The sequence below is a fragment of the Pimephales promelas genome, chromosome 13 (genome assembly GCF_988280905.1).
Source record: "Pimephales promelas chromosome 13, fPimPro1.hap1.1, whole genome shotgun sequence".
In the NCBI taxonomy this organism is placed as follows: domain Eukaryota; kingdom Metazoa; phylum Chordata; class Actinopteri; order Cypriniformes; family Leuciscidae; genus Pimephales; species Pimephales promelas.
In genome coordinates, this window is record NC_142781.1 from 10,098,453 (window position 1) to 10,115,541 (window position 17,089).

General features: G+C 36.7%; 1 protein-coding gene across 1 annotated transcript in view; it reads left to right on the forward strand.

Moving 5' to 3' along the window:
* The first annotated feature begins 2,022 nt into the window (after positions 1–2,022).
* Positions 2,023–17,089, forward strand: part of sptlc2b (serine palmitoyltransferase, long chain base subunit 2b) — a 33,242-nt gene continuing 18,175 nt past the window's right edge. The window contains exons 1-3 of the mRNA XM_039675017.2: positions 2,023–2,247; positions 15,484–15,678; positions 16,203–16,357. Of these exons, the coding sequence (XP_039530951.2) occupies positions 2,101–2,247; positions 15,484–15,678; positions 16,203–16,357 (497 nt within the window). The 5' untranslated portion in view covers positions 2,023–2,100. The remainder of the gene's footprint in view (positions 2,248–15,483; positions 15,679–16,202; positions 16,358–17,089) is intronic.

Here is a 17,089-nt window from a genome sequence, read left to right on the forward strand (position 1 = left end):
GCCAAAAGCTAATCCGAGGAGATCTGTAATACAGAGAGACAGCTGTTAGCATTGCCATTCATCTTCAATGGCAGTGTGTGGCGTATAGATGTGATTTGAAATCTCCCACTGAAGACAGAGGTGTTTATAAGCCATGTTGTTATCCGAGGTGTAAACGTGATTAAGGCTTATCAGTCTATTATAGAGCCACAGGAAATTGTGTCATGTGTCAATTATGATTGTTTGATGGCATTAAGAGAATGCAAAGTCTCAATCCCTTCACTTTCAATAAACTCGATGACTTTGCTTGGGGAGAAAAGAAAAAAAAGCACACAGAGAGTGTAGTTATGGCCTCCACCAGTAGACGGCAATGCAAACCATGAGCACATACCATGAGTTATACAGCATGGCTATTTTTTACATACATTTTTGTTTATGTTGTGCTGGCTATTATTGGCAGTCATCTTGGATTTATTCTGATTCCTTGATGCATCTGGGAATAGTTTTCTCTTCTGCATGCCATTGTAGAAATAACAAATATGCAGTTAGCCATGATTAATATGTTCTCTGAGCAAATGGGATACCAAAGAGAGTAAAATTCAGCTTGACACGTGATCTTTACATGGCAGCCCCCATGAGGAAAACCCACTGCATGTCAAATAACATGTCAAATATCATCAAATTGTATGTTATATTAAATAAATGAGGATAATGATAGAAATGAGTGCACTCTTGAATCTGAAAGCCTTTAACCTGAGATTGATGGATTTTAAATTTGATTAATATTTTTTTATTTTCATATTTTATTATCTATTGATAGAATATATAGCAAAGACAATCATAATGCCTAAATTTATGCTAAGGTATAATAAAAAGCACTCTTTTTTTATAAAGAACAGGAAATATATATATTTTTTTTTTCACTGTAAACCAAATAAGCTGGCAAAACTAAAAAAAAAGAGAAGACAATCAGTTTCATCAAAATTTCTATGGTAAGAAAGTTTTATTTAATTAAGCAGAACTGGCAGGTTTTTATTTTGTAGGCCTGCTCATACATTTTAATTTCTCTTGAAATATTATGCTAAGCTAACTCACACATGTCATTCGCAATTATCATGTAATCTCAATTTAAATATTTTAAATAGTGAAATAAGTTAGCTTGAACTAAATAATTCAGTAAATGCTAACTTGCTAAATGATAACAGAGTGCTTTGATAGCATTAGCATACCATAGAAATTTCTGAATGAGTTTAGCGATATAAATCATTTAACATAGCTAACTGTAAAAAAAAAAAAAAAAAACAGAACAGAGACTCTTCTATTGGCTAACATTAAACACTACTTAACTCCCCACTTCACATTAATCTAGCAAAAAAAAAAGTGTTCTTCTCTCCCTTTAGAGAGTTATGGCAAAGCATGCTGGGAAATATAATTCCCAGCCCAGTTTTACTTAAATTTTAGTCTGTTTAAATTAAAATAATCTTAAAGTTCATAAAACTCAAAACAATTAAACAATTCTGATTACTTAAAATGTGTTTTGTGTACTCAATCAAAAAAATAAAGTCATATATACTCATAAAAGTACATTTGTATCACATCAATTAATTATTTTAAACACACAGTGTTTCTTTCAAATCTTTCAAAAACAAATGTTGTACCTTAGCCTATTTATGAAAAGTGCCAAGAGGTGCTGAAACTTTAAAACTCTAAAATCATTTTTTAAGACTTGAGCTTATTTTAATCATAGACAAGAACAAGCAAGTCTTTTTCACAAAAGAGATCTCAATAATGCTTACACCCAGTTAGATATTTAACGTAAGCCTGTTATGTCAGAGTTTCCATTACTCTCGAGCTTATCTAGTATCCAATAAAAAACGCATAATATGTGACGTAAGACAGAAGGTAGGTTGGTGGGTTCACGCCCCCAGTGGCTTCAGTAACAAACTACCACGCCCGCAAAACGTCCCTCAACCCCATTGGCTGTGAGTGTGTGTGGAGGGCGAGGTCTTTTCAGTAATCTAAGAGTGGGCGTGTCTTAGTCATTCGACGGTTTGGAGGATACGGGAACTCCAGAGATTAAACAAGTGAAGCAGGAGACCAAGAACACATCCCCGGCCTGCCATGACGCAAAACTCCGCTAGTAAGCTTTTAAATGGAGATACCGTTCACCGGACGAAACAAGACAAGAAAGCGAATGGAAATGGGTTCGTGAAGAGCCATTGCGTGTTCCAGCAGCAGCAGAAGAGATACCGCCGCCCGGCGGAGAAGGTGAGGCCGCCTCCTGCCATGCACACATCCGGAAACACGCTCCGGTGTACACACACAGCAGCTGCCTGTTACAGTAGATAAATACATTCGGTTTCATACAGAAATTATTGTGAGTTACGTTACGTATTTTGTTGTCTGAGCGGAACGTTGATCGTGTTTATGTGTGGGTGCGGGTGTTTGGGTGTGTGATCTCATTAAAGTCTATCATGGTTTCAGGAGTTTTTTTCAGTTCAAAAACAATAAACTAAGTTAGCCGAAATGAAATAATCTTCTTTAAAATATATATATATATATATATATATATATATATATATGTGTGTGTGTGTGTGTGTGTGTGTGTATATATATATATATATTAGGGGTGTGTGTGTATCTATCATTTTATTCCTAAATTTTAACATAATTTAGTTGCTGTTAAGTTGGTACATTTTATTTTTAATAAATGCCTGGTTAGAAATGAAATGCTTATAATGAACTGAAAGTAATAATAACATTTAATACGTTTAAAATACAGATTTCATGTGTGTAAATGTATACACACATCTTCCACACAACATATGGGTTTTAAATGTTTATCTTTGTTAATATAAATTTCAACATTTACTAATACGTAAAATCAAAGGTTGTATTTGTTAACATTAGTTAATGCATTGAGATCTAACATGAACAAACAATTGTATTGTTCATTGTTAGTAAATACATTAACTAATGTTAACTAATGAACCTTATTGCAAAGTGTTACCAAAATATGACAATAAAAATATAAATGATTTGATGACATTACAATTTATCATGATTCACAAAAAAATCTTTAATTTTTAAAATCATAATTCAAGATAGCTATGTCTCGTTTTTAATCACTTGTTTTGACTGAAGAATTATAGTTATTATAAAACACACCCTAATTTTTTGGAAACATACCCTGGTCTCATTGAAAAAATGTAATGCTTAAAGTTGAGACTAAATTTTAGAGATGCATCGATACATTTTTTTTTTCTGAATACTTACTGATACAGACAGTTAGATTTTTTTAAGGAAAAATAAAATCTCCCGATTAATGCTATAAACTATACTGGGATCCTACTTATTTGGTACAACTATAATATTAAAAGTTAAAATTAACAATAGAGCCCAAACTTTTACATTCTGCTATTCGTTTTCTGATATAATAATTACACTAAAAACATTTTTTTAACTGTTTGTACACAACTCAGTTGCACATACTGTAGTTTTAATAAACGTCCGTCTTCATGTCAAAATGATTCAAACATACATACAGCTGTATTTATTGATGTCTTTCCACTGCTGAAACCCTGATTGTGCGATACATGAGACATGATACATTTCAGTAATGCCTTGTTCACACTACATGATTTTAAAACGCCGGGCTGAATTGTGCGGTTCACACATGACTTGTTTTCTGTGAAATCAGGAGTGTTCAAGTTGTTGAGCTGTTCACACCACACGACACAACATGATTGATCCGCAACAGGAGGTAACACTCTACACGAGTTGACAACAACTCTGTCACCCCACGATTCTATCTTGTCTACAAACCACATTTTGTCTCAATAAGTCAAACCGGAAATGACGCAAAACAGCACAAGCGCCAAAACCCAGCGAAGAAGAGAAGAACACAACAAGTGAATATGGCCGTCAGACAGAAACTAGTGCTTCAAACAGTTTGCGTGATGATTTGCTCTGAGAAAAAAATGCAACAAATGCAAAAAAAGAAAAAATAAGATTTTACCGGTGACCTCAACCCATGCCTTGCTCTGATTGGCTGGAGCTCATGACATCACTGAGGTTGAGTCGTGCGACAGCTCTGGATATCTAGCATGCTAGATATTTTTTTAGGGCTCTGCGACGTGTCTGCGAGCGTCTTTGATGCGTTGTTAGCTCTTTCATACTAAGAGATTGGCAAGCGTTCAACGTCTGCTAATCCCCCGCGATTTGCATGCGATAACACCCTGACCTGTCGACGAGCTCAACGATTTGCAAACCAGGCTCAAAATCCTGTAGCGTGAACTAGGCTTAAGTTGTACTACTGTACCTTCTGATGTTCATTCATACCATAACAACTTGTATTAAAGAAGAACAGATGCCTCACGGTCCGTGCTCTGTTACGTCACATAAGAGCATCAAAACACCCGTTATTGTTTGACTTTTGTGATAAAAAGGACAGAATTGAAAGGCTGAGACTTTGTAATAGAGCACAAAGCTCTTTTTGATTATTGGATGGGAGGCATGCTAGTGCTACAAATAATTTTTGCTGTAGGGGAAACCACAAACCTGGCAACCCTGGCTTGAACCACAGACTGTGAATCATAGGGTCAAATAAAGCCTGCTTTAACATTGCTATTTATACGCCTTATTCACGGCAGCGCCATCTTTGATTTTTAATGAGAATGAAAGCGAGGCTGTGAGGGATAGTCATGCATCTCTTCAATGACCTGTACTGTTATTTAATGTGTTTTCGGATTGTTCTGCTCATGAAACACTGAAAAAATATCTTTCCAAGAAATTTCAGTTAATCAACTGAAAAAAACTCCCGACAATGTAAGCTGTGGAAAATTGTAAGTATCTAGCAGTTTTATTCAGCTTTTTACAGCGGATGCCATTGGAAACACGGTAAGTCTATCCCTCACAGCCTCACTTTCATACCTGTCATGGCGCTGCTCTGAATAAGGGGTATTAACTTAATGTGTTATTGTCACGTAGACAGCTCTAAATTCAACGAGACATTTTCTACACACAGTAGGAGTTGCAGTCTGACACGTTTTCCACCTCCTTTTGATTGAAGGGATAAATCAGCCCTGATCATTGGCTGTTTTTAATAGTGATAGTGAAAATAATTGTTTTGATTGGCCGATACCGAGCGTGCATCCCTTTTAAATTTACTGTGTTGCAAATATTACCTAAATTGCCTTATTCCTTTTTTTAAACCGCTAGGGTACTAAATCATAAAAACAAAATATTATGGATAGAATATTAATATATTTTTAAGCAAAAATTTGAAGTGCCAATCTTCTGCTAGAATAAACTGTCCTTACCTTAACCTGTAAACTGAGATTAGTGGTTGTTAAACGTATGTTTCATGTCATAGCTGCTACTGTATTGTGAATTTTAACACAGTCTGAGCTCCTTATTAACAGTCAGCATCTAGAACTACCAGTTTTATAACATAAATCGATAGTTAAGGTGCATTAAAGTAGTTTTGCGTGTGCTGAGACTTGGTATTTCACATTTAAATGTAGCCTACATGATCTAAACATTATATGAGGTTTGTTATGACTTGGTTATTATGGAGTTATTATATACTGCCTACTTTTAATACTCAACATGAAAAGCATCAGCAGCCCATTAAATTGTGATGAGTGGTTATGAGATGGATAGATAGAGTTGTTTGGGGTTAGCGTTCACTAGCGTTTGCTTGTCTCTGTTTTGTATTGACACAAGCTTGGAAAATAACCGTGTAGTGTTCTGCATGTAACTAGAGAGAGCAGCGCTTTGTTCTTTGCAACCTGAGGATGTTTGCTCAGAGCACATGGGGTCAACAATTTTTCCAAGAAAATGAGTGTGTTGGCAAGCTAGTTTTCCTCGTGCTGGGTCATAGAAATTGACCTTTGAGTCAGGTGTGCTGTGAAGCATTTTTAAGCTAAACGCAAATGCACAGACCACAAGTAGATCTGGCCAGTATATTGATTATTAATATAATAGATAATATTTAATAAATTTAATTCAAATTTCAGTTCCAAAAATTATTCCTTTCTGTGAATCACTTATAGCATAAACAACTTGGCTATTATGTTAATGCTGTGTCTTAAAGGGATAACTCAGGATTTAGCATTAACCTTTGTAGTATTTTTGAATTACCGTGCTTTCCACCCTCATATCCCCCTGAGATGAGAGATTTATGTATATTTTTGTAAATCATCATTTTGCGTCATTGGGGGATTTTTTGGCCAGTCAGTAGTAGGGTCTGTCCTGCATGTTCTCAACCCACCCATAGAGGGTGGGATCTCACTCACAGAATGAACACATAGGGGCCTATTTTAACGATCTGGAACGCAAGTGTCAAAGCGCAAGTAACTTTGTGGGCGAATCCCGGCGCAGTTGCTATTTTCCCGGCGGGATAAATGCCCCTGGCGCAAATTTAAAAGGGGTTGGTCTGAAGTAGCTTCATTATTCATAGGTGTGGTTTGGATGTAATGTGAAATAAAACAATCAGAGCGTCATATCACAGTGGCACAATTGTTTTCTGGAACTGCAAAATAGCACTAGGGAATGTTTGCGTCGAAGCACGCCTCCTTTTTGCGCCGACCCGCCCAGGGAGCACAAGTTCATTTCCTAGTTTACCGACGTGCGTCTGTGGAAGGAAAATGATACATGCGTTTGTGTATAAAGTCATTTGCACGGGGTGCAAGATAGGGGCCCTAGTGTCAGCCATCTTTTTTGGAAGCTAAGCTAGCAGGCTCTTGTTTTGTGGAGAAAGCTGAGTAGTAGGGGTTACTGTCCTCTTTTTCACGGACATGTCCGGCTGTCGATGTCCGGGATTCAGCTTTTGTTTTCTGCAGTCACCATTCATTGTTTACATGTACAGCTTTTGTTTCAATCTAACTGAATTCATTCTGATTGGTGAATCTGAATGTAGTGTTTACATGAACGCTAAACAAGTGATCGGTTGATGTGCGTTTTAACATTGCTAAGAAGATTCCCGCTCGTCCGTGAGAGATACGAGACCGGTGCGTCTCACAGGTGTCGCTCATCTGTAATCACGCCACCGGCCTTGTGCCGTTCTCCCGCGGCCCTCGCTCGTCCCGCTCGCCACAGTAAACATGATGAATAGCGAGTGTAGAACGCAAAAGCCGAATCCCGGACATTTGGGCGATCTCAAAACACATTTTCGGGCAGACTCATCACGGAGACTCACTAGCAGCCTATTCTTGTTGTTTAACTACTGTGCTCTGTTACCGGTAGGCGTGGCCTCCTAGGGCAGCGAAGCAAGTGCATTCTGGGAGTTGTTGTCTTTCATCCACATAAGGCAAACATACATTTTCTGGCTTTTCTCAGTCTAGAAAGTGTTTTCTCAGTGTAAAAAATAAAAATTTTTGCATATAAATGACCCATTTTAAATAAACATTCATCTTTCCAGAGGTGAAGTATCCCTTTAAGTACTAGTGTGACCATCTAGCAGTTTGTCAAGGGGCAGTCAGTCTTACTTTTTAGTACCTAATTATTCCAAATCTATGTTTATGTAACTGACAGTTAGGGATAGTTCACTTTGAAATTAATTTTTGATATATTTTAGCTTACCTCAAGGGCTTCCAAGATGTAGGTGTCTTTGTTTCCACAGTATTTTCAATTTTGATATTTTTAGGTCAAACCATTCTGTGGCTGTGGTTACACGAGGTAAAAACGATATAAATACTGTTTGTTTTCTCACACAAACCGCTCGTTTGATGTCTTAGGCCATCAATGTGTACTTACATTTATGAGTCATTAAATCATGTTTAATTTGGACTTCTCTGTGCATGTTCTTTGAGGTAGTGACCATATACCTCCATTATATGACTGACAGACAAATGGTTTGACCTGAAAATATCAAAATTGAAAATACTGTGGAAACAAAGACACCTACATCTTGGTTGCCCTTGAAGTAAGCTAAAACATATCAAAAATTAATTTCAAAGTGAACTATCCCTTTAAAGGGTTAGTTCACCCAAAAATGAAAAACCTGTTATTTATTACTCACCTGAACACAAATTAAGATATTTTTGATGAAATCTGAGAGATTCATCTCACTCTATTTACAGCGTTTACATTGTTAACCCAATCCATATGACTTGGATTGAACATCATTGGTTCACACACGTCAAGCGAACATGCTTGAGCTTCAGTTTACTACAACTGATATATGTGTTGATAAATGTTTATATGTGAATAAAAGCCTACATTTAATCTTTTCATCTTATCTCTTCAGAAATTTTGGACTACCACTCGATTCATTGATTAATTTTACAATCTCTTTATGAACTTTTTTGAAAGTGGTATTTTATCAAAGTGGTATTTGCGCAGCTGTCAATGGAGGGACAGAAAGCTGTCAGATTTGATCAAAAAGATTTTAAATTTTAGTTTGTGTTCAGATGATGAACGAATGACATGAGGGTGAGTAATTAATGACAGAATTTTAATGTGTGGGTGAACTATCCCATTAGAACAATTTTGAACAGTCTTAAAGAAAAAAAGTGATGACTAACTAGTCTTAGCAGTTTATGCAGCCGGCTCTAGGCCTAACGTTCCGTTTCAGTGAACTGATTAAAAAAACATTCTGAACATTTTGTTCAACTATTTGTTCATTGCACAATAATGTCACCAGCCTGATTTCGTCATACTCATATTCTAGTTACAATGTGAGTCTGAAACTGCTCTATAGGAATTTGATTATGAGACGTGTATTAACCGAACCAGGAAAAAAAAAAACTGCACTCAATTGGATAGTCGGTAGACCTACAACCAATCAGAGCAACGCAGTAACTCAACTACTTTGCATAGCCCAGTTTTTAACTATATAACTTAATTATTTTAGAAGTAAAATAACTAGTGTTGCTTCTTTTACTTGGTCCTCCATGAGTGCGACCAAAGGAGAAACCACAACGACCACAGGCTTTACATTACGTCCCATCTTCTTAGGCTACGTTCACACTGCAGGCTGAAACGACCTAATTCCGATTTTTTTGCCCCTATGCGACCTGTATCTGATTTTTTCATGACAGTCTGAACGACACAGATCCGATCTTTACAAATGCGACCCAGGCCACTTGGGTATGTGGTCTAAATCCGATATGAATCCGATCTTTTGAAATGCGACTTCAATCTGAACGGCCAGGGGCCTCATGCATAAAACTTTGCGTAGATTTCATCCTTAAAGTGTGCGTACGCACATAAGGCAGAATTTGCATACGCACAAAAGTTTTCAGATTTATAAAACCGTTCGTACGCCAGAACCTGCGCAGAATTCACTTTATAAAACCCAGTCAGCGGGAGATTATGCGCACGTGCGTCTCCTCCCCGAAATAACCATATATGGAGATTACAACGCTTAGTTTTACTATGCATATCCTCATCTGCATATCATTTGCATATGATTATTCATCCACGTGATATCAAGTTTAACGGTACAAGACGTTAGGAAAATATGAAATGCGGATGTGCCGTCACATTATTACAAAAATTTTTTTTTAGTAGCCTATATCCTTGCCTTGTTTTTGAATGAATAAATCAAATAGTGTTAAATACATTTCAGAGAAAGTTTTTCTCAATCTTTTCCACTGGCCAAATAGTATTTTTAATTGATTTATATTTTAATGGATAATGGAAGAGATTTTAAGGGAAGAGATAGACATGGTTGTGCATTATTTGCACGAAACAGTTTTCTCAGACAATCTCTAGTTAAAACATTAAAACACAGCATGCCAGAAGAAAAGTGTTCAAAAGCAATGCATCCACAACAAATAGGTCTATTTCTATTTATTGAATATATATATATATATATATATATATAGTAACTTCTCAGTAATGATTTCATGTAGTTTAAGAGTTTAACTCCATTAATGAGAATGGCATATTTAATCTAAATGTTTATATCAAAAGTAAAACATAGTTTAAACCATTCTCTTATTTATTTAAACTGTTATTGTGAATATGGACTGTATTTATGATTTGGACTCATAATGAAGATTTACGGTTTTACTCCATCTGCCGTTAGGTTATAGGCTATATGTGCGTCAGTTTCACCAAACGGCCCAACCCGCGTGCAGGCGCGGTCATTTAAGAAGGGATGGATGTTTGCTTCAAGTGATGATAGGTTTGTGAAATTATATTTGTATTATCTTTCTGTAGATGTATAATTTTCTTTAGACTCTCTGTCTAATAGTAAGCAAAAAGACATTTGACTCCAGCTCACCATCGGTGTCGCCAAAACCCATACTCTTCTAAAAGAGTGCGTACGCACGGTCAAGAGCATCCTTACGGTGCGCACTTATTTACGCCAAGTTTATTTTTTATAAATCCCGATGTGCGCGTGGAAAAATGCGTACGCATATTTCTATGCCCATTTTGTGCGTACGCAACGTTTATACATGAGGCCCCTGGTCACATATATCCGACCCGCACGTCATTGCACGCACCTGTAGCTAGCCAATACACGCTAACTCCAACGCGTTTCTGCACTGTTATGGGCTGCTGCAGACGTTTCTCTTCCTCAGAGTTGTGCCTGAACGCGTTCAATGAACGATAGTGCATGAACGCGTTCATATACTGTATTACTGCCTGATAAACATTACTGTGAACACGTTCATTCTGGTGTCTGTGAACGTGCGCTCTCTGTCAGTTTAACTTCGTACAGTAGGGTGCCAGATTGATTTCTATAGAGCCTTCCAGGCGAAAACCTGGCTAAAACACATGTATACATGCCTTAAAATGTAGCGAAAAAACACCCAATCTGGCAACACCAGCCACCAGTGTCGCACCGCGGCCACCGGTGACAAAGCAAGGAGCGCCGAGGACGCGCACTATCAATTAAACGGGTTTTATGACTAGGTCGGTGAGGATCAGAAAAATCTTACATTTATGTGCAAACTTTGCCCGTCGATAAAATAATTGTTGTCTGTGTTGTGGGCTGTGGCAATAATAATAATAATAATGAAACAAAAGCTCGAAATAATATGGGAAAAAAAACTATTCCGCAAACAACAAGTGACGTCGTTGACTGTTGATTACTCTTCTGCGCATGCGGGTCACTTCTGGGTCATTTCACGTTCACACAGGAGATCACAAAAGGTCGCATTTAATTGAAAATGTGAACGGCCGTGCAAAAAAATCAAATTTTTTCAAAAAATCGGAATTGAGCATTAAGCCCTGCAGTGTGAAGGTAGCCTTTGCGACTCTCTGAGCCAGCTGATAAGTTACACTTTTGCCGAATCATGTAGGAAGGACGGCAAAAATATCTTTCCGATCGACAAATGCCTTGATTGCAGTTTTCTGTTTGTCTATTAAAATGAATGTGCTGTCGATTTATTTTTCAACAGACGCGACAGCAGAATCTATACATCTCAATTCTCCAGCTGCAGTCATCTTTGAGGGAAACCAGTTAAGCGCTCTTTGATAATGTGATGATGATTACGTCCTTTTTCCATGTATTAAAAATGTTTTAGTAAAACATAATTTACAGTAGGCAAATATTGCTGTTAATTATCATATATTATTGGTGTACAGAAATAAAAAGTGTTAAATAATAATTAGGGGTGTCACGATTCTCCAAATCCTCGATTCGATTAAGTTATCGATTCTAAGGTCACGATTCAATTCGATTCTCGATTTAAAAAAAAAAATGTAAAAAATGTAAAGCGCAGATTGCTATGCAATTTTTAGACTACACATTTATGCATTATGCAATATAAATTTGTTCACAATGTACACTACACCATTGCCAAATTTAAAATATAACAAAAACAAGTAACATAACTTAATAGTATAACATTTAAAGCCCCTGAAATGACTAGAAAAAAAGTTTAGTTAATTTTGATGAACGAGATTGAACAATAGAGTCAGTAAAACGATCTGAACTTTCCATCACGGACGCGACATGGGGCGTGGCAGTATAGACGATACCATTTTTTATTTCGATTTCGATACCATTGAATTAATTTCGATCGATTTCGATTTAATATCGAAATCGTGACACCCCTAATAATAATCTTTAGTTTGGTCAAAATAGTATCATTTTGTAAAAATAGTGTTTAACATGTCTTTATTGATGGTTTCTCAAACTCGGTCCTGTAGGGCCGCTGTCCTGCAGAGTTTAGCTCCAACCCTGATCAAACACATTTACCTGTGAGTTTCTAGTGATCCTGAAGACCTTGATTAGCTTGCTCAGGTGTGTTTGATCAGGGTTGGAGGTAAACTCTGCTGGACAGCGGCCCTCCAGGACCGAGTTTGAGAAACCCTGGTTTAAACGGAAATCTAACAACTACCCAGGACACCCTATCTATTTGTCAATCTGTTTGTTTTGTGATGTCAAAAATATCGTTATTTCGGTTAATGCAATTATGCATTGATGCTGAAATATCTTAAGCAGTTCCTCTCTCCTCTCCGACAGCACATTGACACGCACCCGCCTCCTCTCACTCATTCGCTCCAGTTGAATATTGCTTGTATTGCACATTGTGTTAACATAATTCCCAGAGGTTTCGCACTCACACCAAAAGCGCACACACCAGTGATCTATACACGAGAACCCTCTTCGCACACCTTGACAATAGAACCGCCATTGGCTAGTGCATTTTTTGTTTGTTTACTCAACAGACTGATAAACTATTTTACGTGTGTTTGTGTGTGTGTATATATATATATATATATATATGAACGATATGGTGCCTGAGAGGTGCTAAACAAATCACAATAATTAGAGCATATTAACATATTAACAAATCTATAAACACAATGGCAAGTCTAAAAACGAATTAAGAAGTAGAACGATTCATTGGACCATTTTTCCTGACGGTGCGACCAAGTTTTTGTTAGCAGTCATGCTGTCGTGACCACAATGTTGCCCAACATCAAATGGCAAACGTAATGAAAGGGAGCGGACCGTGAATGCACCAATCGGGATCAAGCGACACTGTTTCTACACAGCGCTAAGAGATCCAGTAAAGAAAGCATTTGAATTCGCCACAGAAATTATAACATCCACAATATAATATATATTGTCTCTATCCACAATACATATTTCCAATTTTTCAAGTATTTTCTTCATTTTTAAAAAAAAATAAATGCCTTTACGATCTGATTTGTCATGGGAAAAGAGAGAATGGCGAGTTCTACCAGGGGTGGGATGGTGTGGTGTGGGTTCCAGATTTATATAGTGGCTTTTTGCTTTGTATTTTTGTATTTCTTGAATTTAAAAAAAAGAAAACTCAAAAAAAAAAAAAAAAAATCCATACATGTACGAATAAATGTACTATCATTCATATATATCATCCAGCCCTACTAGAAGTAGTTTCAGTAGTTAGGGGTCACATTACTTCATGGCTTTGTCTGCCTAAAAGAACAGTTTTGATAACTGGTTGGGTAAATATAAGACTTCCCCATATTTAGCAATGTAGGTTTTCCCCAAAAAGCCTTTCCTGCTGCTCAGCGCTTCCACAAACTGTGTTAACCCTGACATGCTTAGGCTTTACGTAAGAAGGTTGATTCAGGATCTGGAACTGTGGAATCAAGCCGTTCCTTACCGGAAGGACAGGTTTTAGAGTAGTGTGTCCGTGACTTGATGACATGCTGATGATGCTGTGAGCAGTTTCAGTCCAAACTGCATTTCACATTTTCAATAGAGGACGTGAGTGAGTGATTCAACTATTATTATGCAATGGACTTCTTGCACTACTTCTGCGTTCTACTTATTATTACATCTCAGAGTTTCCGGTAACAGCATTCAGCGCACACCTACATACATTACTACTACGTTTATTTATAACTGTCAATTTATTAAAACAATTAATTATGTTCTATGCGTTAACATGAATTATCTAGACTTGATCCTTTTGAAATGTTCTTATAGATAAATTTTCTTTTCAACTGTGCATTCTGAATAAGAAATAAATATACTTCCTCCTTACTAACCTTTAGCAGTCCAGTGCTTGTCTTCTCATTAAGTGTTTCTCTCTTACTGATCATATTTCATACCTGTTGAGTTTACAGTTTTAAATGAATTAGACTGATAAAAATGATTGCTTGTGTGTGCTTGTCAAGTCACCTTTATTTATATAGCACTTTTTACAATACAGATTGTTTCAAAGCAGGAAAATAATGCAACAAAGTTTGTTTCCAAGTTATTAATTTACTTTGTTGTTATTTATATACTATATTATAATTATATATCGCTTTTCTAGGTACTCAAAGCGCTTCACATGGAATGGGGAATCTCCTCAACCACCACCAATGTGCATGTGCAGAACGTGGTTTACATAAATGTAACAATGTTTAAGTAATCTTAAAGAGTAAACACACAAGGACACAATTACAGCGGACAAAATTAGTCTTCTGTATTTTTTTTTCCTTTTTTTATCAGATAAGCTGCACATTAATGTTGCTTTTAGGCGTGTGCTTTGGTTTTAATTATGTGGCAGACTTTGTAATCAGTCAGTTGTTGTATGTTTAGCAGTGTTGTGCAAGTTACTTCGAAACTGTAATACATTAGGTATTACTTGTTACTGTTATTTAAAAGTAATTCATTACCTTACAATATTACTGTCTCAGAATTGTAATGCGTTACATTACTCATGTATTACTTTTGAGTTACTTTCACCAAAATAACTAAGTAGAACTTAACTTTTGGGCTGTAACGATATGCAATATGAAACCGAAATCGCGATTCGCCACACGACTCAGATCCACAAACCTATAGAATCGCGACACACCTCTTCCAACTCCCAGCGTTATTCTCCTTACCGTCCAGATCTAATGCTACCTTATCTTTAAATTAGGCTATTAGTATTATTTGAAGTTAACATTATAAAATAGTAGACCTACACCACAAAACTAGTTGAGGATAAATTATTTAAAATTGGGGAAGTCCAGCATTATGGACATGACATTTGCAGTCAAAACTTTAAATAAAAATTCTCAGAAAATACATGTATTGAAATGTATATAGGCTACTTCCTTAAAGGACTCCAGACATTAGACAAATATCAGTCTGTTTTATTTTTAATATTAGGGAAAAGACACACATTCATGCGTGACAAAAAATAGGAGGCAAAATATATTTTTTGTAATTCTGTTAATTACACTGCGCAAATCGGATGAGGAAGGGTTGGCTCTCCAGTCTCCATAGAACTTAAAATATTCATTTTATTTTAGTTTTCGTGTTCGCATTTATGAGGAAAAAACAATGTTACAGACGCGAGTCGTGACCGCTCTGAATTGGCACTAAAAGAGTGCTTTAAAACTTTCACATAGTCTGTAGCCTTTAAGAAGTAAAAGCAGACAATACACTGTAATACAACTGTAATACAAGCCTCACTGAACATGTAACGAGTAAAATATTACTGAAAATTGATTAGTAATGCCTTACACTACTGCGTTACAGTAAAAAGTAATATGTTACTGTAATGTATTACTTTTGTAATGCGTTACTCCCAACACTGATGTTTAGATATTCATTTTTTCTCCCAACAGAACCATCATGCTTCATGCGCTTCACCGCTTTACAACAAGCCGTTTGCCGAGTCGTTTGAGGAGACGCCACTACTGGTGGCCGTCCTCACTTACGTGGGCTACGGCATCCTTACCATTTTTGGCTATCTGCGAGATTTCCTGAGGGACTGGAAGTTTGAGAAGTGTCATCTGGCCAGAGAGAGAGAACAGCAGAAGGTAGAGTTAAAAGAATCAAGATTTGCTTTGATTGTTTGTAGCGCTTTGCTTATTAATAAGAATTGCAAGTTTTTCAAATTTATTTAGTTTTGCGCTTTAATAAGTTATTTCACATAACAGATGTTAAATAAAGTCAAAACAAAATGAATATACACACAATTCCCCTGTTCAAAATTTTAACATGATTTTTGTCACCTGAATGTGATAGTTGTTCATGAGTCCCATGTTTGTCCCGGTCAGTTAAACTGTCCACTGCTCTTTATACAAATCCTCAGGGTTGTTTGAAACATTTCCAGTAGTTATTGATTTTGAGATCAATCTTTTACATTGAGGGACTGTAAATAATGATGTTCGAGAAGGCAACAGGCTAAAATTGTCTTCTGGGAAACATGTAACTATCTTATGTAGCTTTTGAAGAGCACTACTAAACAAAAAATAAGAAGTTGTGGTCAAAATAAGAACAATTTACCTCAGTCACCATGTTCAAAAGTTATTATATTGTTCTTTTGTTGCTGTGTTCACAGGATTTTGTTCCACTGTACCAGGACTTTGAGAACTTCTACACCAGGAATCTGTACATGAGGATCAGAGATAACTGGAACAGGCCCATATGCAGCGTCCCTGGAGCCAAGATGGACCTGGTGGAGCGGGTCACACCTGACTACAATTGGACCTTTGAGTGAGTTTTAAATTGTGGCTACGCTAGCATATGATCCAGTCTACCAGATCCCGTCAGAAAACTTCTATTTGTCTGAAATCTAAAACTTTAGTCTTATACCCTAAACCAGTTAAATGCAAGTTTGTCTGATTTCCAAACTAGTCAACAGTAAACATAACCAGAGTTTATTAAAGGATCTTTCAGTGCTCAGTCTGACTTCGTCTGACCACTATAAATTCGACAAGTGTTATTTTACCAAACCAAAGTCAATGAAAAATGACTGCTTTACAACATCATGCCATGACGTTAAAACCTTGACAGGGCTCGACAGCTTGAAAGACACACATGGCGCGTGCCCAGAACGCAGCATCTCACAGCGGGAATACTCTTGCATGTCTTTCTGAGCTTGCACAGGCATACTCGCACAAAATTGTCCATCTTGTCGAGTATCATCGTAAACATAGTCGGTTATGTCTTAGGTGAACTTAAACGTGAGATAAGATGCATGTGTAACCGTGCATGTGTTATTGTATCCGTGCAGCTCTTAAAGTGACAGCATCCTAATATTCCTGTTGCTGACTTATTATGTTATTCAAACAAAAGACTGAGAAAAGCACTCACTGCTCTTGACTGAATAACTGTGATAAGGTTTTATTTATATTTATGAAGTGATATTTTATAGTTCATTACTATTTCTGTACCTCAAAATCTATTTTTGACCTGCATCAAAAACCTGAAAAGAACTTTTTATTT